This window comes from Phyllostomus hastatus, unplaced genomic scaffold, assembly GCF_019186645.2.
Source record: "Phyllostomus hastatus isolate PE091 unplaced genomic scaffold, TTU_PhHast_1.1 phas_contig_29, whole genome shotgun sequence".
Lineage (NCBI taxonomy): Eukaryota > Metazoa > Chordata > Mammalia > Chiroptera > Phyllostomidae > Phyllostomus > Phyllostomus hastatus.
Window position 1 is genome coordinate 26,715,869 of NW_025333835.1, and position 24,631 is coordinate 26,740,499.

At 43.3% G+C, this 24,631-nt stretch overlaps 1 protein-coding gene and 1 pseudogene across 2 annotated transcripts in view; one reads left to right on the forward strand and one right to left on the reverse strand.

The window, feature by feature from the left end:
- The window catches only part of LMO7 (LIM domain 7), a 218,459-nt gene that overhangs the window by 96,379 nt on the left and 97,449 nt on the right, over positions 1-24,631 (forward strand). For both annotated transcript variants that reach the window (XM_045838967.1, XM_045838969.1), the window contains one exon: positions 17,069-17,175. In XM_045838967.1, coding sequence (XP_045694923.1) covers positions 17,069-17,175 — 107 coding nt within the window. The remainder of the gene's footprint in view (positions 1-17,068; positions 17,176-24,631) is intronic.
- LOC123818661 lies at positions 4,950-11,945 on the reverse strand (annotated as a pseudogene).

Here is a 24,631-nt window from a genome sequence, read left to right on the forward strand (position 1 = left end):
CAGATACAGATTTGGAACATCTCTCTTTAGGCACTTTTTGTGATGTAAGACTTGGGGAAGGAAAAGCAAATGAAGTAATAAGAAATAGATCCCAGTGTGAGACTGGTATAGGGCCTTGGTTACTTGATGGGTTTTAGGCTCATGACTATCTCTCCCTTCCTAAAGATGTTTATTGACATCTTAGCACACCTACTGTGTGCTAGGTACTGTTCTGGAAATTTGGGACACACCCACAAATAAGGCAGAGAAAGTTCCTCTCTAATGAGCATAGTCAATATGTTAATAATAACCTGTCAGGTGTCAGCAATTACAATGAACAATATGTAATAACTTCTCAGTTACGAATAATTACTCCGAAAAAACAAAGTCAATGGGTAGAGATGGACTGAGTGTATGTATGACAGGTATGTCAGAGAAGGTGCTCAGGGGCATCTTATTGGTGGGGCTGAGCTTTGATCAGGGGCGAGAATGAAGTGAGGGAGTGGGAAGAGATGGGGGTGGGTAAGAGTTGTCCAGTCAGAAGGAAAAGGGGGGACCAAGGCAGGATCAAGCCGAACCAGCAAGGAGGACTGTGGGTCTGGAACCAGTGAGGTTGGGAAGGAGGCCCCAAGGTTTTGTAAGCCTTCATGGACTTTGGTGAGTAGACTGCATCTTATTCTCAGTGTGATGAGAAGCTACTGGGGGCTTCTGAGAGCACTTAAATTTGTGGTTAGTGGTCACTGGTCACCTGTGGGAAAGGATACACACCTCTGTGAATGTACTAAAAACAACTGATTGTATACACTAAAATGGCTGAATCATATGGTATGTGAATTGTATATAAAAAATTTGCTGGTTGGCATGTGAAGACTAAACTAAAGGACGTCCAGAAGAGAAGCAGGAGAGCCAGTTCAAGAACAGTTTCAGCAGTTGTGATGATTAGTTTTGTGTGTCATGTTGACTGGGCCACAGGGCGTCCTGATATTTCATCAAACATTACTCTGAGGGTGTCTGTGAGGCTGTTTTCCGATGAGATCGACAATGGGATCGGTTGACTGGGTAAAGATTTCCCTCCTTCACGTGGGTGGGCCTTCACTAACTAGTTGAAGGCCTGGCCCGAACAAAAAGGCTGGCCCTCCTGGGAGAAAGAGGAAGCTGTTGAGGGAGGGGGGTACTGATCTTTTCTTGCCTTTAGACCTGAACTAACACATCAGCTCTTCTTGCATCTTGAGCCTTCTGGCTTTTGAACGGAAACTTCCACCGTCCCATCGACTCCCCGGGTTCTCTGGCCTGTGGGTGTGGACTGGAGCCGCACCAGCCGCCCTCCTGGGTGTCCGGCTTGCAGACAGGCAGACCGTGGACGTATCAGCCTCCACAGTCACGTGGGCTGGGGCACAATGTTGTACAACTACAGCAAGGGAATTTGGGGATTTTCTTAACATAGAAAGGATGGAAAGTGAGTCAGCCTCATAAAGTAGGGAGTCCCTGGGGCTGGGAAGGCTTAAACCAGATCTGATGATCCAGATATGTCACCTGTGAAAGTGAGTCTTTGAAGTGGTGGCGGGGGTGGGGGGGGGAGCAGCCATACTGAAGGAATGGATTCTGAGCTCTGGGTTACCGCATACTTTGTCTTCATTAAACCTGCTTTATTGCTTCATAAAACATGCCTGTTAGTGTCATTATGACATGTTTTGATAAGCAATTATTTATTTGCTTTACTTTGGAACATAAAACATGAGTGAGTTGAGGATAGAATTTTTCCCCCTTTTATTCCCATGTTGCCCCTCTACCCCCACCCCGATCCTCCACCCCCGGCCACCAGCAATCTGTTCTCAGTCAGAACTTCTTAAGCATCGGTTTCAGCACTTTTTATAAGAACAGGTAAGTTTTAGAGTTCACTCTTGGTATAAAGTCTAGTTGGAGTAACATGCAAGCTTGTACCTTGTTTCACGCTGCAGTGTGACAAAGCCAGCCACTGCGTCTGTGTGGCTGATTGTCACCTGGCGGACTGAGGGTTTCAGTGACTAGCACTGCGCCAGCACACTCAGCCCTCCTTCCTCTGCCCTGCCGCTGCCTGGTCTCGCCAACCCTCGGGTCTGTCCCTCCCGGTCTGGGTTTTGCTCCTGTTCTGCCAAGCAGTGCTGGGGAAAAACCAAATCACCAGCTCCTGGCATACTTATCTCATACAACACAATCTCCTGGTGCCTACGCGTCACTTGGCAATTCCTTTTAAGCATTCTTTGTGTGTTCCCAGTCTGTTTTCACAGGTGAGAAAAGCTTACGGCTCTCCTTGTCTGCAGTTCCTTCGCTATTAGCCAGCAAATGACTGACGCTTTTTCTCGGTAGACAAACAAGGACCCAAGGAATACTTAAAAACAAACAACCCCCCGCTCTCCCCCAAAACATACTACCTGCTTGTTTTTCTCACAAAAAACTATTGAAGTAGGATCTCTGCGTGTTTACCCATATAACATAGTCATAAAATGTAGGTGTTAATTCACACCTTACATATATTAGCTAAGCCGTAAAATAGAGGGTGAACTCTCCAAAATAGCAGAAAAAAACTAGTGTCAGCTGATCAAAATTGTCACTAAACTGCTTTCTTAATGGAAACTGTATAGTTAAAGTGCAAAATCTGATATATTGTAGTTACTCGGCTGTCTGGGAGTCCAGGTAATTTTAAATGATCACAGTTAGTGTATCATAAAAACGGAGTTCAGGTGCTTTTGATGGTGGCCTAATGGTAAGCTCCGTAATCCTTGGGGGGCTCAGGTTCAACCAAGGAGAAACAACGCTTTAAGTCATACTGGGAATATTATACTGTTCTTTGCCAGAAAACTTATGTCTACAAAGGCTCAAATCACCTGGAAGATCTTCTTAGAAGTTGGGTTCTGTTTCTGCAGTCTGAGGTGGAGCCAGAGAATCTGCATTTCTTTTTATTTGACCTTTTCCCCATTTTAATTATTCTGCTTATTTCCTGTTATAAGAAAAAAAAGAGCTTATTGTACAGTGTCATGTATTTTCAAAGCTCAAAATACAGTATCTGCACCCTAAGAATCTATTAGTCTTTATAACAAGACCTGTCATTTTCGCTCATATCAGCTTTTGCCCTAACAAGAAAAACAGTTTCTCGTCTGTGCACCAACGTGAAGACCTCACAGACTGTGCCCAATAACTCGACACAGATGTAACAGCTTCCCTCCCTGCGAACCCCACACCCCAGCCTCAGCCTGTCAGTCACGATGTGGCCTGCCTGGGTTTTTGTTCATTGTGCAGACCATTCACACAGAATGGACTGTAACTGTGTTCTTTGAAAGCTCCACAATAAACACGGTGCCGAGAACACCCTTGTTCCCTGGCAGAGAAGCAGGGGGCTCTGGTTCAGCGTGGCAGCACAATGACAACTAAAATAACAAATTTGGAAAAAATCCCTTTTACTCTCGCAAAGAAAGCAAGAAAGAGAAGCAACGGTTTCTTTTTCTGCTAGCCAGAAGATGTGTTTCTGTTTGTTTGGGCTGTGTCGTCCAGTGCGCCGCAGACCTGCGCGCATACACGTGAGCTTTCCGCGTAGAGCCTGCGCAGTGTAGCAGCCCCCGGTCTTTTCAGCTAGTTTGTCTGTTAAACTGCTTAACTGGTTAGAATACTGATAGAACACAGCGAACAACTTTACCTAATTACTTCTTTGAAATACTAGGAATGTTTACACATTTATTGGGTTTGTAAAGGACGCAAAACTTTCTTTTAAAACAATCCTGAAGCTGACTTGAAGCAGGAAGGATGTCTTATGACTTGGCCAAAAATATGACGTATATTTTATATCATTTAAAAGTTGAAGGATAAGTCGATAGGGCATATTTTTTCGGTCAACTGTTCCAAGCCAGACCTCCCGTGAAGTTTTTGTTGAAGTATCTCCACTTGTCCAGCAGAGGGCACTTTACACATCTCTCTCTACACAGCTTAGGGAGCAAATGTGGATGAGGCAGAAAGTGTCCACCTACCATCAGGGAAAATTCTGGGGATTTATTTTTGAAACTCACAAAAATATAGAGAATATAGACTGTACCACAGTGTTTCATGTAGAAAGTATCAGTGTGTGTGCAGTCAAACAGGAAAGGCAGACACATTATCTTGGTCTTCGCCTCACTTCTTCCCCTGTCTTTTTTCCCTTCCCGGCCCAAGAATGGGGCTGTGTTGAACTTTTTTACTTGTAGTAAGTAAGTATAGCATCCATCTTCAAGTCATTTGGTTGAGTTACATCTTCTCTAGCCTGTATTTACTCTTCTGCTCAAACGCCTGAAACAAGGCTATCTCGTATCTCACTTAAGAGCAGAAATTAGGGCTCACCCACCAGGAATGCTCTGAGATAGTGCTGCCCCGGTCTGCTTGGAGCCGCATTCTTTCCCTCCTCCCAGGAAGAGCCTGGGGGGAACTCTGCCCGGGTGGGTTTTGCAGACTCCCTAGCCTGAGGCGCGTGGTGAAGGAAAATCCACCAGCCTTTCTTCCTTAAAACACAGCTGCTTACATCCATTTTCAGCAGAGGTGATTAAGACCTTTTTCCACGGTGGATACAACTAGTAACCTTTCTTAAAAAGGCTTCAGTTTTTTCAAAAGCATTGAAGTCCTAGATCTACACCTTGTGTCTCTTCATTTTAATCCATTCTGTTGGCTCCGGTTTAGTATCAGAAACATTAGAGAGGATTGCGTGTGCATGTGCTCACACGGTTTTTCAAGTAAACTCCTTTCATCCTTGGAGAAATGTAACGCTAAGTACTTTTCATACGTATTAATAGCTTTTGTTTTCTATTTCTCTTTCTGCCTCTGGTTCACGTTAGCTCTCATTTGTCCCAAGGCTGACAGGTAAAGAGGGAATGAGGTCTTCTAGCGGTGGTCATTTGAGAGAGAGGTGCACTCAGAAAGTCCTCACCCAAAAAGGATCATAAACCTACCAGGTTACATCAACCTGATTATCCCTAAGCTGCCTGGGGTTTTGTGATTGCTCGTGTGTTCTGTTTCCTTTGAGCTGCACCACATGTGTGATTCCCGGTGCCATTTTCTTCTCTCTGTGATTTTCTTGATGACTCCGAGCTATTAGGCTTCCTCCTCAGTTCTGCTGTGGTTTTCCTCCTCTTGCCCGATGAAAGGCTTCAAAGAAGTGTCAGAACACAAGGTCGCTGAGGTAGACGAGTGAGGTCCAGAAGGTACTCTGAGGTTGAGAGTGACCCCGGGCACGCTGCATGCAGTGGAAGACCAGGTTGTCAATGACACAGCACCTGAGTGGTCTGGGACAAGGTGATGAACACGGCAAGCTTCCAGGAGACTCGGAAACCTGCCACTCGCAAGGCATTATAAGAGAGTGTCACAGTGTCAGGAACCATAGTCGTGAACCAGCCACCCCTGGCAACTGTGTCCTTGTAGGTGTGCAGGTGTGCAGGTGCACAGCGGTGGGGCGGTGCCAGCACAGGACGATCAGCTTCTGCCTCCTCAGAGTAATGCACACCGTGTCTCCTAATGCAGGAGCTTTGCTTAGCATGAATGCATAAGCCCAGAATTTGCTAACAAGTCCCTTGCAAAAACTCTGGTCAAAAACCGCTTCAGGCCTCTGGTCGTCAAAATCTGTACCACACAAGCACCAGTTCCAAGAGCACCACATGCACCCAAGACTGTGAGGGTCAGAGGCCAGAGCACTAACTGCTTCCTCAGTTCAAACTTGGTTCACTTGTTTACTACGTGCCAACTGCCACAGGTAAAGGCAGCATACAGGGTAGAAAACAGGAAAGATTTCTTCCAGGTTTCCTGCATCTGTTGGATGGCCTCATCCTCGCTGAACTGCTTTTTGAATTCATATTCTTACAAAGTTAACACTGACATGTTCACTGGGGCTGATCTTAGGCGTTCTTTTATGTTTTCTGTGTCTGTAGGGGCCTTCCTCCTCCCAGAGCCCACATCCACTGAAGGAGGAAATGCATCCTGAGAGTCTGCCTTTCTTTCTTTTTTTTTAGTATATTTTATTGATTATGCCATTACAGTTGTCCCAAATGTTTTCTCCCCTTTATCCCCCCTCCACCGTGCAACCCTGCACCCTCCAGCCTTCCCCCCGCTTAGTCCATGTCCATGGGTTGTGCATGTAAGTTCTTTGGCTTCTCTAGTTCCTAAATATTCTTAACTCCCCTCATCTATTTTATGCCTGCCATTTATGCTTCTTATTCCCTGCACCTTCCCCCCCATTCTCCCTCTCCCCTCTCTCCCTCCCCAGTGATAATCCTCCATGTGATCTCCATTTTCGTGATTCTGTTCCTGTTCTAGTTGTTTGCTTAGTTTTTGTTTTTGTTTTTTAGGTTTAGTCGTCGATAGTTATGAGTTTGTTGTCATTTTATTGTTCATAGTTTTTTATCTCCTTCTATTTCTTAAAGAAGTTATTTGAACATTTCATATAATAAGAGCTTGGTGATAACTCCTTCAGCTTGACCTTATCTGGGAAGCACTTTATCTTCCCTTCCATTCTAAATGAAAGCTTTGCTGGATAGAGTAATCTTGGAAAGGCCCTTGCCTTTCATGACTTCAAATACTTCTTTCCAGCCCCTTCTTGCCTGTAAGGTTTCTTTTGAGAAATCAGCTGATAGTCTTATGGGCACTCCTTTGTAGGCAACTCTCTCCTTTTTTTCTTGCTGCTTTTAACATTCTCTCCTCTTTAATCTTGGATAATGTAATTATGATGTGCCTTGCTGTGCTCCTCCTTGGTTCTAATTTCTTTGGGACTCTTTGGGCTTCCTGGAAGTCAATTTCTTTCACTATATTAGGAAAGTTTTCCTTCATTATTTGTTCAAATAAGTTTTCAATTTCCTGCTTTTCCTCTTTTCTCTCCGGAAGCCCTATGATTTAGATGTTGGCATGCTTAAAATCATCCCAGAGGTTCCTAAGCCTCCTCATTTTTTTGCATTCTTATTTCTTCATTCTGTTCCGGTTGGATGTTTATTTCTTCCTTTTGTTCCAAACCATTTGATTTGAGTCTTGGTTTCTTTCCCTTCACTGTTGGCTCCCTGTATATTTTGCTTTATTTCACTTTCTGTAGCCTTGATTTCTTCCTTCATTTTGCAACTGAGTTCAATCAATTTTGTGAGCATCCTGATTACCAGTGTTTTGAACTCTGCATCAGATAGGTTGTCTACCTCCTCGTTACTCAGCTCTTTTTCTGGAGTTTTGATCTGTTCTTCCATTTGGGCCATATTTCTTTGTCTTGGCACACTTGTTATATTGTAAGGGGGTGGAACCCTAGATATTCACCAGGGTGGGGCAACCCTCTTTGCTGCATTGTGGTGCTGTCTGTGGGGGAGAGGTCAGAGAGGGAACAAAGCCACTAGCTCGCTCTGCCCCAGCCCCACTTTCCAACACTGTCCGGTGGGGCAGGGAGTTTCTCCTGCCTTTGCAACCCTCACAGTATTTTACAGCTAGAGATGTTGAGTCTTTAGTTTCCTGGTCAGCCAGCCCCTCCTTGCCCACAGGGTCCACTGCCTTGCCATGGGTCCTCTGACTGGCTGCCTGTCTCCGCCTCCGCCCCCTCCTATTGGTTTGGATGAATGTTTAACTTCTTGGTTGTTGGAGTTCCATGCAGTTTGATATTCTGGCAGTTCACATTGTTTATTGTTTTTCAGTTGGTTGTTACCCATTTTTGGTTGTTTGAGGAAGTGAAGTGTTCCTACCTACGTCTCTATCTTGGCCAGAACCAAGTCTGCTTTTCTGACAGCTTCCATGTGATGCCAGTGACGACGGTGCATGGACCACACGTTGAACAGCCAGAGGCTGGGGCAGCTTTTCTCTGATTTGATGGTGCATCGGCGTCACCTCAGCGGTGCCTCTATGTGCTCTGCCCACCCCAACCCCCACCCTGTGGTTCTGATGCTCTGACCAGGGACTGTTATTCTAAAGTGTGGTCCTAGCTCAGTTTCATTGCCTCACATAGTGGTTACAACCTGTTGATGCTGGCACGCACTTGCTGAATCTTTGGCACTGTGGATTTCAGCAGCAGAGGGGGTAGGGGCTTTGGTGTCCTTTCATAGACAGAAAAGGAATTGAGGTCGGCAAATCTCTTGGCCGCAGGATAAATTAATCTGCAGTACCGTGTGCTCAGACTCAAAGGAACTGGATAATGCACTCTCTTTTTTTAATTGAAAAAAACTGTCTCACTTTAAGTAGGCATAGAACATAGAACCTTCTGGGGACAAACAGGCTGAAGTGAGCGCAGGAAGAACGTTTGATTCGCTGTGGGGAACACTTCCTGCTGCTGTCCTGGGAGCTCCGGTTTCAGGTGTGGCCTACGTGGCCGTCTGGCCACAGTCCTGAGCACAGCTCTGCTGCTTCTGGGGATTGGTTAGGATTTGACCTCAAAGAACCCATTTTCGCTTGTGAGAGCTCTTGCCCTGTGCACGCAGGGACCTTGGTGTAAGTGGGTCTAAGTGGTTTGATCTTAGAAGTAGACAGTTTCTCATTTGTTGAAAGTCATCACACTTGAAATTTTATCCTTAAATGTATTTTTTTAAGGTCCTCTTGGTAAAAATAAAAGTGACTTTGGGTAGGGTCAGAGCCGAGGGTGGTGTAGTATACAGCTGAATGGGGATTTAATTTTTTGTGCAACCAAATGATTCCATGTGGAAGAGAATAACTATAGACCCTAATGCTATTCAAGTAAGTTAGACTACGTAAGTAAATTGACACTGTAAATGACATTTACATTTTAAGCATGTTAGAGAAGGCACCTTTTAGAAAATAATTAATAGAGGTGAAATTTAGATAAAATAAATTTAGACATTTTGAGGTGAATAATTCAGTGGCATTTAGAACATTCACAATGTTCAACCACCAAACATTCCATCACTCCCAAGTAAAACTCTATCTGCTAAGTGGTTTCTCCCCATTTTGTCCTAACCCACCCCCCATCGCTGGCAACCACCCATCCACATTCTGTCTCTGTGGACTTATCTATTCTGGATGTCCCATGTAAGAGGTGTGTGTGACCTTTGTGTGTTCTTTTAATTTGTATAATGTTTTGGAGGGTCATCCATGCTGTAGCATGTATCACTACTTCAGTCTTTTCTATGGCTACATGATATCCCACTGTATGAATATACTGCACTTTGTTTAGCTGTTTATCTGTTAATGGACATCTTAGCTGTTTCCTCCACCCTTTAACTATTGTGAATAGTGCTATTAATATGCACGTCTAAGCATATCTCAGATATGGGTTCGGTTCCAGACCACTGCAATGAAGAGAGTATCACAATGAAGTGAGTTGTAATCTTTTTGCTACTGGAGGGTCTTGCTTTCAGTTTGTAAAAACTGCAACTTCTATGAAGTGCAATGAAGCAAAGTGCTATAAGGCAGTATGGTATGCCTGTGCGTGGACTTGTCCAACATCTCTTTTGGATTCTGTAGGATATATATTTACAGAAGAGGCATCTTTTCATGGAGAGGAGTGGGAGTATGTGGGGGTATGGGATGAGGAAGAGGAGAGTAAGATAAAAAAAATGAGAGCCCTTATACTGACTGATAAGAGCTTGTTCAATATGATTAATTCAACTCTGGGCCCCTGACATTCTCCCCAGCTACTTGCATTCCCAGTGAAAGAGCAAGGAAACCCGCCTAGATGATGTGAGAACACATTCGTATTACTGCAGAAGTGCTTTCGGAAGGAGTGTGGGGCGAAAGGGTCTGATGGGGGAAGTGGTACCGGAGAGTAGTGTTACCAGTGAGCTGTGCTGGAATATTCATGTTGGTCTCATGTGCTCCTTCTCACGATTCTCTTTTCAAGGTTTATAATGGAGATAGAGAGGAGTGAAGACTCCCTAGAAATGTAGAATTCCATTCATGTTTAAAACTGGAAGATGCTGGGGGGAAGTAGAACATGGCCCTCCATTTGGGGCTGGGGGAGAGAGTGAGAACTGCTCTCCCACCTCCTCTCCTTCCAGGAAGGGAGCCCTACCACCGGCTGTGGTAGCTCTGGCAGAAGTGATGGGAACTTGAGTGGGAGGCATTGAGATGGAGAGCTTTGGTGTTTTGGGTGATCCTTGCTCTACAGTAAACAGCTCATCTCCGGTGTCACCTAGCCCCCTGAAGTTGGTGTTCACTAAGGACTTTCTATTACATTGTCAAATTCTTGGGGCTGTTTTTATTCTTGCCTCGTTGGAGCTCTTTGTAGCATCGGACTCTCCCATCTCGAAACTCTCTCTTCCCTTGCTTTCCATGCCGCTCTTCATTTCTGCTCTTCACCTCATTTCTCTGGTTGCTGAATCTTCTTTTTCTTTCTTGACTCCTTCTTTTTTAACTGCCTCTTAAATATCAGTGTCTGATTGTGAACCCTTCTCCGGCTTTGCTTTTCCTAAGAGGGCTCATCCACATCCTTAATCTCAAGTTCTACCAATGTGTTTTTGATTTCCCAAACCACTTTAAAATCAGATACTTTTCATTGGGCTCTAAACCCAATTTACTATTAGCTGGACATCTTGATGTGGGTATCTGAAACTCAACAACTCTAAGACAGTTTATTTTTCTGCTCCAAATGATGACTATTCTGTATTCTTTATTGTATAAGTATTGCAGCCAGCTTTAAAATTGTCCCGATGATTCTCACCTGGCACTTACTCCCTTTTAACTATAAATTGTACCAAATAAACTAGGCCACCAGAGAAGTATTCCAGGTGGGAAGTTGAGTGCTGCCCGGCTTCCTCCTGCTGATTCCTGTAAAGTGAGAGAGAGGGGAAGATAGACTGATAAACTTGAGGACACAGGAATTGCTGGTTTTGAAAATTATCAGCCTCCTTGGTCAGGTGATGCTAGCATTGAGAAATGGCCTTCTGGCAAAGATCAGATTCAGAGCACTGGCAGAAAAACAAGGTCTAAAGATGAAGTTGAGGGTGTGACTGTAAAATTCTTTAAAGATCTTAGAAAGATCCAAAGCGGTGCCTTGGACATTTTTCTAGTCCAGCAATAGGGTTTCTAAGAAGCCTACGGGTGGGGTCCCTCATTGGTTCTGCTGAGCAAGGTAGGGAAGGGCTTCTTTTGAAGGGATTCGTGGGTGTGGCTTTTCTGATCTACTGGAATGAAGTCCAGTAAGATTCACAGAAGACTAAAGGGTATTTTTGAGAGAACTGTATTTGCAGAAACACTGTAAACTTAGACTGAAAGGCACAGAGGATTACAAAACTAAGAGACCTTTAATTCCGCAAATTTTCATGGGGAGGAAGCAGACTAGGAAAACTAACACGGCTGCAAACAGAGGCCACTTTTAAAGAAATGGAAAAATGATTTTAAGGTGAACCAAGGGTCCAGAGAGTAAAGCGAAAAGACCCTGAAGAAGGATTTCCTGGCCTGGGTTCCTAATGAACAGCCTGCTGAGCTGTGCTTTGCAAGACTCCGGAATTTCCGTGAACCAGTGATTCCCGTGTGGCATTGACTTCTCGACACTTTGAACTGGAGACTAGTGGTCACCTTACACCAGTCCCGCTGTTACATGCTGGGTGTGGGTGTGGGTGTGGGGGGCAAGTAGGTTGTTTTTTAGTCCACTGGCATTCAGGTTGAGAGCAACTGTGCTCAAGGGCTATACTTAAGGAACGATCCCTGAGGCGCCTGGATCTTAGATGCTGAGATTCCATCCGGTGAGCTCAGTATAAAGGAATGAGAATTCTCCTGGCCCCAGGGAGGGTTGGTGTGCTTTGCATGGGGGAGGGACGAAAATCACTGGGGACAGAAAGTGAACTGTGGTCTCCAGCCCCCAGGATGGTCCTCGACAGTTCTAACCTCCTGTTTACGTTCCTGTGCAGCCCTCCCACATTGAATGGGGCTGACCTATGTAACCGGCAGGGTGTGAGGACACGCCGGAGTGCCACTCGAAAAGCTAGGCTCTGAGGCAGGGCGGCTTCCATCTTGCTTTCTCGGGGGTCATTCGCTCCGTCTAGCAGCCCCATGGAGATGTCCATTTCATAGAGAATGGAGGCCTCCCACCAGCAACCAGCCCTGATCTGCCAGCCACCTGAGTGAGCTGCCTTCGAAGCAGCTTCTGGAAGCCTCCAGGAAGCCTTCCGATAACTGCAGCCTCACCTGACATCTCATCAGCAACCATCCAGTTTAGGCCACTCCCAAATTTCTGACTTTCAGGAACTGTGTGAAATCGTAAATGTTTATTGTTTTAAGCCGCTGAGTTTTGGGATCGTGTTCTGTGCAGCAGTAGCTAATCTATAGAGGTACTGCAGTAGACCAATACAGCCCTGGGGAACTTTGTAAACGTTCGTGGCTTCCTCATCTTGCCTCAGTGGTTATAGCAAGTACTGTCCCTGACTCATTAATCTCCTTTTCTCCAATTTGCCCTGGCCCCTCTGCCCCGCAACCTGTTAATGACAGCCCTCAGAACTGATTCCAGTCCAAGCTGTGGAGAGGGGGTTTCAGTGAATATGAAAATCTTCAGCTATCTTGCTTTTTGTGTTTATATAGTGTTTGTTTTTACTCATAGTCACAGAAAAACTTACACCTAAAAGGAGCTATTGCACATATTCAGGGATCATCCTTTTGGGTGTTTTATTTTTGAGAAGGAAGCCATTTTTGGCCCTCAAAGTGTAGGAATTATAGATGTTTAGAGCAGGCTTTTGACCTGCAGTGTTTTATGTAAGCTGGGCTATGTCATGTTTGTGGGAAGGGCTGGGCTTGCCTGCCCTTGCAGGCACAAGTACGTGCCCTTGGTAATGGGCTACAGCCACGGGGTTGGTTACTGGCAGAGCTACCTTGGAGTCCTGGCTTCCTGTCCAATGAGATAAGAGTTGTTTCAGATTTGTCCTTTGTTCTTACTTTTATTCATCTTTGCTAGTTTCAAGTGAAAATAATCCCATTACATGAGGACTATGTGCTTCCCTGTTAATATGTTGAGCTGGGTGTGGTTTCTTCACCAGACATGAAAATTTTATAATTTTGTTTCTTCCCTTAGGCAACTCTCTGAAATCTCATAAAGTAAATTACCAGTGGGCTCCAGTCCAGTGCCCATGGTTCAGTCACAGTTCTGATCCTAGTACAGCCTGCTCCTACTGCCTAGGCCCTGTGTGGCTTGGTTTATGAAGTCTATCTGTTTTAAACAAACTTGAGCATCATTAAACTATTTAAAAGATTCTACTTTTTAATAAAGTCTTTATTTAAAATTAGAATTTTTTCTTGTTAATCGTATTTTGTCTTTGTTCCCAAGGAAGCTTAGTCACTTTAGAATTTAAATGGTTCCTTTCTAAATACTTTGGATGGGGTTTGAGGCATGTGAGGCTTTATCTGTCTTCATTGACCTGGGCATATTTGTCAACTGAATGCATTCTATTATGTGTTTGTAAAATATGTGAAGAATTATTTTGGCTGTCAGTTCAATAGGTTTACTTTTAGCTTAACTTTGTTCGAATGTTTTATACTATATTAAACTTCCACAACCAAATAGAGTTTGTCGGAAGACTTTTTTAAATGAAATATTTCATTGTTGTTCTATTACAGTTGTCCCAATTTTTCCCCCTTTGTTCTCCTTTGCCTAGCCTCCCTCCCCTCCCTGCTCCCACAGTCAGTCCCTACCATGCTGTCCATATCCATGATCATTCCTACATGTTCCTTGACTAGACCCTTCCCCTTCTTTCCAACCTTGTTCCCCTCCCCCCGGTTGCTGTCAGTCTGTTCCTTGTTTCCTTGCCTCTCGCTCTATTTTGCTTGCTTGTTTGTTTTATTAGGTTCCACTTATAGATGAGATCATATGGCATTTGTCTTTTACCACCTGGCTTATTTCACTTAGTGTAATATTCTCTAGTTCCATCCATGCTATCGCTAAGGGGAGGAGCTCCTTTTTTCTCTTGCATTTGTAAATTGTGTAAATGGACACAGTCTTTTGATCCATTCATTTAGTGGTGGGCACTTAGGCTGCTTCCAGCACTTGGCTATTGTAAATTGTGCTGCTATGAACATAGGGGTACATAGGTTCTTTTGAATTGGTTTCAAGATTTTAAGAGTGTAATCCCAGCAGAATTGCTGGGTTAAAAGGCAGTTCCATTTTTAGTTTCTTGAGAAAACTCCATACTGTTTTGACAGTGGCTGCACCAGTCTGCATTCCCACCAATAGTGCACTAGGGTGTCCTTTTCTCTACAACCTCCCCAGCACTTGTTGTTTGTTGATTTGTTTATGATGGCCATGCTGACTGGTGTGAAGAGGTATCTCATTGTGGTTTTAACTTGCATCTCTCTGATGGCTAGTGATGCTGAGCATCTTTTCCTATGTCTCTGAGCCCTCTGTATGTCCTCCCTGGAGAAGTGCCTGTTCATGTCCTTTGCCCACTTTTTAGTTGGATTGTTTCTTTTCCTGCTGTTGAGTCATATGAGTTCTTTATATATTTTGGAGATCAAACCCTTGTCTGATGTATCATCAGCATATATGTTTTCCCATTTGGTCAGTTCCCCTTTCATTTTTGATGATGGTTTCTTCAGCTGTGCAGAAGCTTTTTAATTTCATGTAGTCCTATTCATTTATTTTTTTCCTTTATTTCCCTTGCCCTAGGAGATAAATTAGCAAAAATATTGCTGTGTGGGATATCTGAAATTTTACTGCCTTTGTTTTCCTCTAGGACTTTTATGGTGTCATGGCTTACATTTAAGTCTTTTATCCATCTTGAGTTTATTCTGGTACGTGGTATAAGTTGGTGGTCTAGTTTCATTTTTTGTGTGTGTACCTGTCCAGATCTCCCAACACTATTTATTGCAGGGGCTATTTTCACTCCATTCTATACTCCTGTCCCCTTTGTCAAATATTAATTGACCATAAAAACTTTGGTTTATTTCTGGACTCTCTGTTGTGTTCCACTGATCTATGTGTCTGTTCTTATGCCAGTATCAGACTGTTTTGAATACAGTGGCCTTGTATTATAGTTTGATGTTAGGTATTGTGATCCCTCCTACTTTGATCTTCTTTGTCAAGATTGCTGAGGCTATTTGGTGTTGTTTTGGTTCCATATAAATTTTTGGAGTATTTGTTCTAGATCTATGAAATATGCCATTGGTATTTAAATAAGGATTGCATTGAATCTATAGATTGCTTTGGGTAGTGTGCACATTTTAATGATGTTTATTCTCCCAATCCATGAACAAGGTATATGCTTCAATTTATTTGTATCTTCCTTTATTTCTTCAGTGTTCTATACTTTTCTGAGTACAGGTCTTTTGCTTCCTTGGTTAAGTTTAGTCCTAGGTACTTTAATTTTCTTGTTGCCATAGTAAATGGGATTTTTTTCTTTGTTTCTCTTTCTAATTATTGTTGATGTACAAAAATGCCTTCAATTTCTGAATATTGGCTTTGTATCTGTGGGAAGATTTCTTATGGATTATTTTTCCTTTTTGGGTATGTGATTTGCTTCTTACAGGATTTGGGGTACTGTTATACCAAACATTTACTCTCGTCTGCCTGTCTGAGGGCAAGTTATAGAACCATTAACTTGAATCATTTGACAATTGCAAATAATATAGTTTCTAGAAATTATGTGAGCTTATCAACAAAATGATCACTTTTTCTACCCCTGGAATTTTGCCAAAACTTTATTTCCCGTTTTTCCATATAAGGTCAGATAAAATGCCTTTCATTGAGCTGTTTAACTTTTGACTTGTAAGTTCCTTTAACTTTTGACCTTATTTAAAATGAATCATGGCTTTCAGCTTTCAGCTAGGTACTTTGCACCATCTTTTACTGATAGTGCACTAAAATAACCTCTCACCTCTACAAAGCTTTCTTTTTCTATTCAGCAAATGTCCCTGAGTTTCTTAGCAATCAGCATTGCTTTTCTCTTGCTATACATCTGCTTGCCCTTTTCCTAAATCTCCTCACTCTTGAAGAAGCCAACCTATGAAATTTAACCCCTTCATCTTTCTCTTGTTACCATTCCCTCCCACTTTGCCAGCCCATCCTGCCTTTTCTCCCTGTGAGGATGAGCTCCTGAACATGGGAAAGGAGTAGTGGCCCCTCTTCAAGGGATAGGTCGTCTTCTGGTCCCTACTTGTCTTGGCCAGCTGGTAGGGAGGGAGCCGAGGTCTCAGGGAGGTTCTAAGGCCCACCCACAGATGTGCTGCCAGCATGCCTAAGTGGGTGAACGTGTGTTGGCAATGCAGGAGGCAGTTCTCTTGCCTGAGAACCCTAATAAAGCCAAGGTTAGAATCCGCATGGGATCATCACAAGCTCAACCTTGTAAAGGGTTTTCTGAAGAGGAGTAAAGGTGGAAACTCAAGCTAATTCGGCTCACCAAGTGTATGTCTCTGAAGTGCAGCCAACTGTAAAATAGAATATATTGTAACCAGTGTCTGTGTAGCAGCTCACATACATGAAAAGCACTGGTCCTTCTGAATGGGTGATTTGGTTTTGAAACTGGAGACGAGGACAACCTAGATTTTTATTTCTTGGAGGCAGTTCCTGAGGCAGGTTGCAGGGCGTTGAGCAATGTACCACACCTAAACTATGTGATTTAGCCAATGAACACTAAGCTTCTCCTGGGTCCTATAGTATGGTTTCCCTGTCTGTCAAGAGCCGGCTCAGCAACCAAACCCAGATTCCAGGTGTGGTATTCCACAGTCTTTCTGTAATTTGTAATCATAGAAACAGAATGTTCCTCCTCTTATTTCCTCCCTGCCAACAGTTTCTGGGTGGGTGAATGTCAGTAGCTGGAGTTATTTTTAAAGAGGAGAGGTGAGGCTTGTCGTGCTAAGCTGGGAAGAGGGCGTTTGTTTGCAGAGCGGAGCTGACATCAAAGTGTAGATTGCTGCTCAGTGGCTAGGCACTTGTCCTGTAACAGGTAATGTTTAACGTGCCGGTCGCAAAGATCACAGAGACAGCGTATGCCGGGGTGCAAGAGAGCACCACGTTTATGCTCTTAAAGACTGAAAAGCTACACATGCCTTTTTTTTTTTTTTTTAATACATGTATTCATCGGTCTTGCTGCCTCCTTTTTTGCTGGCTCTTTGGACTTTGAAGCCTGGAAGTTATATCATAAAAATTTTGTAACCTTTGTCTGAGAGAGAGCTCAGCTAAGCAATCACTTTCTACTTCTTTTCACAGGATAATATAAACGTTTTCCTGAAAGCTTGTGAACAGATTGGATTGAAAGAAGCCCAGCTTTTCCATCCTGGGGATCTACAGGATTTATCCAACCGAGTCACCGTCAAGTAAGTTTCACTGGCTTGTTATGTATTTTTTAAACTGAGGGCTTGTAGCTTAGGTGAAAAGAATTCCTGAGAGTTCATGATTACTGAAACATCATTTCTCTGGCTTCCTCTGTTCTCAGTCCAAAGCAGACTGCTTGAAAAAAAAAAAAAAACAGCTTAGGGACTGTGACTGTGAAGCTGTCTGGAATCGATAACATGTCGCGGTCTTATTTTAAATCTCTGCACTAACCGAAATGGCAGTTTATAATGTAACGCCTGCCCGACATAGTAGTGTTCGGTTGCTAATGGTGAGGATACTCATTGTACTTATGAAGCCGATTTAAAAGTTATGTAAGAACTTACAGAGTAAAAATAAATTATTTAAAGACAGTTTTTGTACATTTGGAATTGAGACATAATTGTTAACATCAAAATGGGAGTGGGGCAGTGATAAAGCACAAGTGCCTAGGACTGACACGGGGAGCTCATGAACTTGTGAATTGTGGCTTATCTTTTTAAAAAATGAAGTTTTTTACTCTTTTAATAGTATGGATGAGAAAGTGAAAGTGAGGGGTGCTGAACTTGTGTAGGGGATGCTGTTGGGTTGTAGATGGACAAATGGTGTTCAGGTGTACCTATGATTTCGGGAAATCATCTGGTTTTGAGCTCCTGTGAGATTTCCCCTCCCCTTGTAAATCTAATTTGCTTTCAGTGAATCCGAATAAAGTCATATAAAGTCACATAAAGTCGTATAATATAAATACGACAGGGGAATGATTTAATTTTGTGGTAATGACTACCTTTTTGTACCATGGCTCCTAAACCTGATTAACATTTTTCCCCAGAAAGAAAATAAAGTGTTCATCTCTAGAAATAATAGACATAACAAAAATTAGTTTCTATGATTTCAAAAATTTAGTTTATACGGTTAATATCCCTGTTGCAATAGCTTCCACGGTTATTAAAAATTGATTGTAAAATCTTAAATATAGACAATATTTTTTTTCCTAAAGAAAACCTTGTATATACATATCTTTTATATTATACATTGTCTTTTAGCAGTGTAACCTAAAATCCTGGGTAAGGTTACTCTTTTCAGAGCCTAACAGCACATGTTTATAAATGAACAAATTGTGTCGAACCCACATGCTGTAGTTGTGTTGAATGGGTCTAAGTCACAGAGCAACGATAAGTGCATGGCAGGGTTGTGTCTGTCTGCATTTCTGATTCACTGAAATAGTCGAGAGATCCTGAGTTTCAGCATCAGAATGGCATGTTTACTTCCGCAGTATGCAGGGTCATGTTTAATTTCCTTGAAAAATAACTATGGAAAAACTTGTTTTACTTTTCCTAATCGTCACACTCTCCTAAGACCTATCTGATGGGCAAAGAAATTTTTGACTTGGAAAATCTTCTTAAGTTGTCGCTGTCTATTAAGAACAAACGTCTTTTCCCCTTGAACTCATACTGTTTTGAAACTCGATAGCCCATGTTTGAGTAGGCTGCAGACTAGGCAAAACATGTTTGTTGGCTCCTAGTCCCAAGGGTGCTCTGAGCAAAGCTTGCCCTGGAGCCTGGTTTGTGGAATGTTGGGTCCAAAGTGTTTAGGAAAAAATCCTGTCTGGGCCCAGTTATCAGCGAGATTACTGACGGACTGAAACCAGGAGGTCACAGAGCTACAGCTGTCTCAGGAAGTATGCAGAACAACTTGTTTCAGTTGAAACCACAAGGCCATAAAAGCAAGGTGTGCCTAAGTAGTATGAGCGAGAGCCTGGATTCTGCCTAAGAATGCTTCCCCTGACAATGCCATCTAGTTGGATTGATCGGCAAGGGGTCAAGCGAGACAGGAGGAAGCTGGCAAATGGCTTCCTGAAAATGTTTGTTGGCCACAGCTTTTACACCCTGAGATAGCATTCTTATAAAAAGGAAGCGGGTTTAAAGGAAAGCAAATGATGGTTTACTAAACAGTGTTAGGGTGGGCTGTGAAAGAATTCACAAAGAGAAGAAAGCGTAGAGTCAAGTTTTTATTCACTCTCCAAGAAAGGAGAGGGGCGTGGTGTGGAGAGACAAGCCAGCATTGGGGGTTGGGGGCTTTGAGCTTTTTTTGGGCTGTAACTGGATTAAAAAAGGGTGGGAGGTTGCTCTTGTGTGGCCCCTGGGCAGTTGGGGCGTGTCTAACAGAAGGCTGCAGTTGTCCCAACTTATCTTCTGCCTGTGGCTGTAGGAGGGGCTAGTTCTGTTCTTGCTCCCAGTAATTTCCAGTCCTGGGGACAGACTCAGAAGAGTAAAATGGCAGTCATGTTTAGCGAGGTCACAGGCCTGCTAGGCAAACTGTGCCACAATAGCAAATGGGGCTGACTTTATCCTTTCATTCCCCTCTCTGGTTTTAAAATGGATTTATTCTTAATGACCTGGCCTGGTTCTGGTTTTGGGGAGTAGGGACAAAGGTCTCTTATTTAACTACTTCAGGTGGGCTAGGGCTGTAGAGCTGTCCCTGCCTGTGGGTCCAGGTATGGGACATTGAGGAGAAAAGGGTGGGACTGGACAGCTGGAAAAGCAATTCCAAGTTAAAAGCAATTCCAAGTCAGTAATTCCAAGTCAAAAGATGAAAGAAAAAAAAGTGAAACATTAGGTTGGAAGAAAACTAGGAAAAGTAGGATTTAGTCAGTTTGTGGGTAACAGTTGGACATTGTGATTTGCATTGCAACACAGTTTCTTCCCCTAAAATCATCCTCACTTTATCAAAGAGACTGCATTAAGTCCAGTTTCCATGTGGCCTGATTGATTATATGCATGAATACAACAAGAATAGTAATTGATTATATAGGCTCCTTCAAATTTGCTTTGATGGAATTTTCACAAGGAACCTTCAGACTGAGCTTTTGTCAGCCCTTCAGGGCACAGAAGCCAAGACACACAGGTGCCATCTGGCTTTGCCTGAAATATCTACTAGTTTGAGTGGATTTCTCAAGTTTTTGAGGCCTCTAAAGTGTCCTGAGGTTCCTTCTTTGCCATCTTTCAGGAAAGCAACCGTCACTCCTCCCTACCTGGAAAGACTGCCATGTACCACGTGACTAAGCAAGGTATCAGGCTGTTTCTCCAAGGGGCTCTAACTGGCTTCAAAAGTCAATCTTAATTCCCTAAGGCTTTCTGGTGACACCAGAGTCCAGGCTGACTCTTTTCGATCATGACATTCCCAGACATAGACTTGGTTATTAAAACCACTTTTTGAAACTGGTGCTATTGTAAAGGTACCAGATTCTTATTGGGTTTATGTGAACAAACAAATTGCCATGAAAATAATATTCACTCATTAAGAGTTGCAGAATTTTGCAGGGATTAGGTAGGGAGAAAAGTGTAAATGTTTCAATATTGCTTATGAGGATAGAACTTGTAAATTGTTCTAGGAAAAAAACAAGTTTCCTTATATCTGGAAACCAAAAAGATTTAAAATTAGTAATATTTCAAACAGAGTCATAAGAAGAAAAATGATCTTTAGTTCATTTAGTCCCATATAACCAACATTGTTTGTCTTGATTACTGGCCAGTATTCCCATGACCTACTTAGATGCCCGCAATTTAGAGTAAGTCAGCGTCTCTTTCATGAACCCATTCAAAGATACATTTGCAAATGTATTAGAGTAAAACAGTGACTGTTCCTAAATGACCAAATTTAAAATGACACCGCTATAGATTTGATTAAACTGCAATTCATAAAGAACTTTGCTTCTCTGTAAAATATAATATTTCAAGATGACAATTTCTTGATAAGTAATAATTACTGTGAGATGACATAACAACATAAAGCCCATATTTTAATTTTTTTTAAAGATTTTATTCATTTTTAGAGAAAAGGGAAGGGAGGGAGAAAGAGAGGGACAGAAACACCAATGTGTGGTTGTCCCTTGAGCACCCCCCACCAGGGACCTGGTCCACAACCCAGGCATGCACCTTGACTGGGAATTGAACTGGTGACTGTTTGGTTTGCAGGCTAGGCACTCAATCCAGAGAGCTACACCGGCCAGGGCATAAAGCCTATAGCTTTAGATTTAATATACAATTTTAACATCTATAAAGACCTAATAGTATGCAAGGTTTTAAATACCATACAGGACTTACTGGAAGTGTGCACTGAGCATTGGAAACAATTCGTAGTTTCCAATGTGTGGGTTACAAATACCCAGACTGCCACTGCTTGATGTCCCCACAGGGACCCGTCACCCTTGGCTTGTCCAGCATCATGGACAGGACGCATGCTACCACTGAGAGCTTCCTGCTTGAACTCGATTTTAAATCTTTGCAATTCCTCCTTGAGGCAGGTTGAAATTTTCATAAAATCTATTTTGATAAAAATATATGTATACTAATAAAATAGTTATCATTCTGTTTGGCAGAGCTTCCCATGTAATTTGGGCATATCAAATTGGCCTAATTAATTCAAAAACTTTTATAAGGAGAGAGAATAAATCCTTGAGGTATTCCAGGGGCCCACGGGAATAACCCAAAGTCATTTCTCAGTTTTTAGATTAAACTTTGGGAAGGTTGTCAAATATACTTAACCAAAAGATTATAATATAAACTGCAAAACAACATATTTTTGTTAATAACTCTAAAAGACATTAAACTTATAACTGGTTTTCACATAAATATTTTGTCCCAACCACAGGATCCTGTTTAATTTATGTAAGTACTTAATATCTTTAGGCTGATAAAAATATTACACCCTAGTTATGCCATCCAAGAGGCAGAAAACACACCACATGTAACACACAAATACATGTCATATAAAGCCTGAACACATAAAGACTGCACACATAATCTGAAATACTAATTTTGATAGAGGAAGCATAAGATTTTTTTTTTATTTGCTCTTGTCAACTTTTAAGAAAACTGGGAAGGGGATGGAAGGTCCTCAATGCCAAGCAAGAAGACCTGTACAGACGGACTCTCAGTAAAACCTTCAAGGACTGTTAATGCGTAGGGGAAATAATGCCTGGCTCCAAACTGTCTAGCAGCAGGGAAGAGCCTGGGCGGGGCAGCTTTGGCCCCTGAAAGGTCAGAAACTTGATAACAGAAGACACTGCCCCAGAGGGAGTTAGAGTCAGAGTTGGCCCCAGCAGAGAAATACTGAGTTTACCCTGTGCCTGACAGTGACCTCACTGATGCCCTGGGTAAGGATCTCTCCCACTCAGACAGGGGACTCGACTCCATGCTTGCCCGTGGATGTGTTTACCCCGTGCCCTGCGGTTGACTCTTCCAATGAGCAGAGCACCAAACAAAGGGGAAGGAACAGGTTCTTTGGAAAGTGAGGGGTGATCAGTTCCTGACTCACTGGACCCTGTGTCCCCGGTGCTACCTGGGGACAGTTGTGTAGGGTGACTCTGTGTCCTTACCTTCTATTTTAGCATTGACAGAATGCATCTCAAAGAAGGATTTGTTCCACAGCTGATAGGTAGGTTTCCCCACACCCACTAGGGCAAGAGAAAGTGTAATGGAAACCCACTCCAGGTGCCACCAGAGTCATGAAAGAATGTCACCAGAGGGAAATTAGGTGGAGGAAGGGGTGCTGGAGCCTGACTTTCTTTTTTCACAAATTTAAAACTTTCACAACCTTCACAAACCTTTCTGCAACTTTCACAAACTTTCTTATCCCTTTAGAAAATTAGCCATTTTTAGAATAACTCACTTTCATTCGCTGTCCTTCAAAATCCCTTCATGCCTTATGCCTTCTGTTATCAAAACCATCCAAGTTCTTTCCAACTTCATTTGAACTTAACTTTTAGAAACCTTAATTTCCCACAATGATTAACAAGCCAGCAACCAACATTCCCTAGACTGATTTATGAACACGTCTCATGACCGTTAGAAACAGGCTCCTCTACTGGCAAACACACTCTCACTTTTAAGAAACGCACCTCCAATAAAGCACGAGACATTTACCTACACCTCCAAATCCACTCCACAGCCTCTTTGTAATGAAAAGCCAAAAGCAGCTCTGGCAATCTACATTTCGGTAATTCACGCTATTTCAAAACGCCTAGACATTCAGTAACTTTTATCAGAATTGACTAATTTAGAAAGGAACAGTGGAACATTGATTTGCTCAGATATAGCTTAGGTTTTCCCCCTTTTGATAAGAATTATCTCCCCACAATTTATATTTTAAAAGATGGCCTAGACAAGCATTCTTGAAGAAGACCAGGGATTTGCATTTTAAAATGTAGGGAAGGAAAAGCAACCTTCTCCTAGAAGTCCAGAAGGGCTTTGGTTTCCTCAGGTGAAGGGGCGGAAGAGCATCTTGAGTTTAAAATGCCACTTTTTTCTCTGCACTCAGGGGCAAGCCCAGCTGTCCCCAGGATTCAGCAGCTCCCAGGTTTCCAGGAGGACACTATACAGTGGTTTACAGTGGGGGGAGGTGGGTGAGATTTTCTCCCTCTTTGGGCTGTTATTTTACTTAATTTGGGCATAGCAGGGCCAAGCCTACTTCCAAACGGGGTTGAATGAGGGATTTGGGTTAGGTAGGTAGGAGATAGGGTCCCTCAGCTGGGTAATATTGATTAAAAGAGCTTGGCCTTAAGGGATTAGAGTGCTGCTCAGCTGAAAACAAGAATGGGGTGTGGGGGAGGTGGTAGAGTGAGGCACATTTGACTGCAAAGGCACAGTTAGGAGAAAGGCCTGGGATCCCTGCTGAAGGTTAAAATCGTGGCTCCTTCTCTCAGTAACTAAACCTAAGGAGAGGATGCAGACAGCGACAGCACAGGGCGAGTTGGAGGTCAGTATTATAGTTAAGAGACCCGTTCATGGGCCAGACCTCCCGGTCCCCTAGTTTGTATTGAGGCCAGGCTGTGTTGCGATACAAAATCAAGCACTTGGGATTGAGGTTGTAAGTCCCAGAGCTTTCAAGTTCTTAAGCAGACCACCCAATGGGGAGTCCTTGGGCGGGGTCGACTGGGTGCTGCACAAAGTAAGAACTACGAAAAGGAAAAGGGAAGGGTATCTTAGGCACCAGAACTACCCTAAGTGAGGGGTGGGGAGGTTTGAGGAGGGCGTCTCCAATTCAAATGACTCAGTGGTCTGCGACTAGAGCTGATTGTCCTCGAGCTGGAGGGCAGACCCAAGGGCAGGGTCTGCCTCAGAGCCAGGCATCCCTGGGCCCCGGGAGCAGCGGACCAAACTGCCTGAACCCCTCGAAAGTGACAGACCCAGTACCAAGGTTTAGGACAACGAGACGAGGGGTCAGCTATCACTTTCCGTAGGATGTTTTCGTCGCCAGGTTCAGAGAGACTTACGGATCGCCGGCTGTGAAGGTGGGTGAGGAGGACGCTGCGTGCAGAGTCCGGAGAGCTGGAGGAGGATCAGAATCCTCTCGCAGAGCCTCGCGGACACAGGGTTAGGGGGCTGGTGGGGTCGAGATTCCGCTGCCCGCTGCTCCCCGCGTTGCAGGGCTCAGGAGGCTGGAGGAGAGGGAGAAATACAG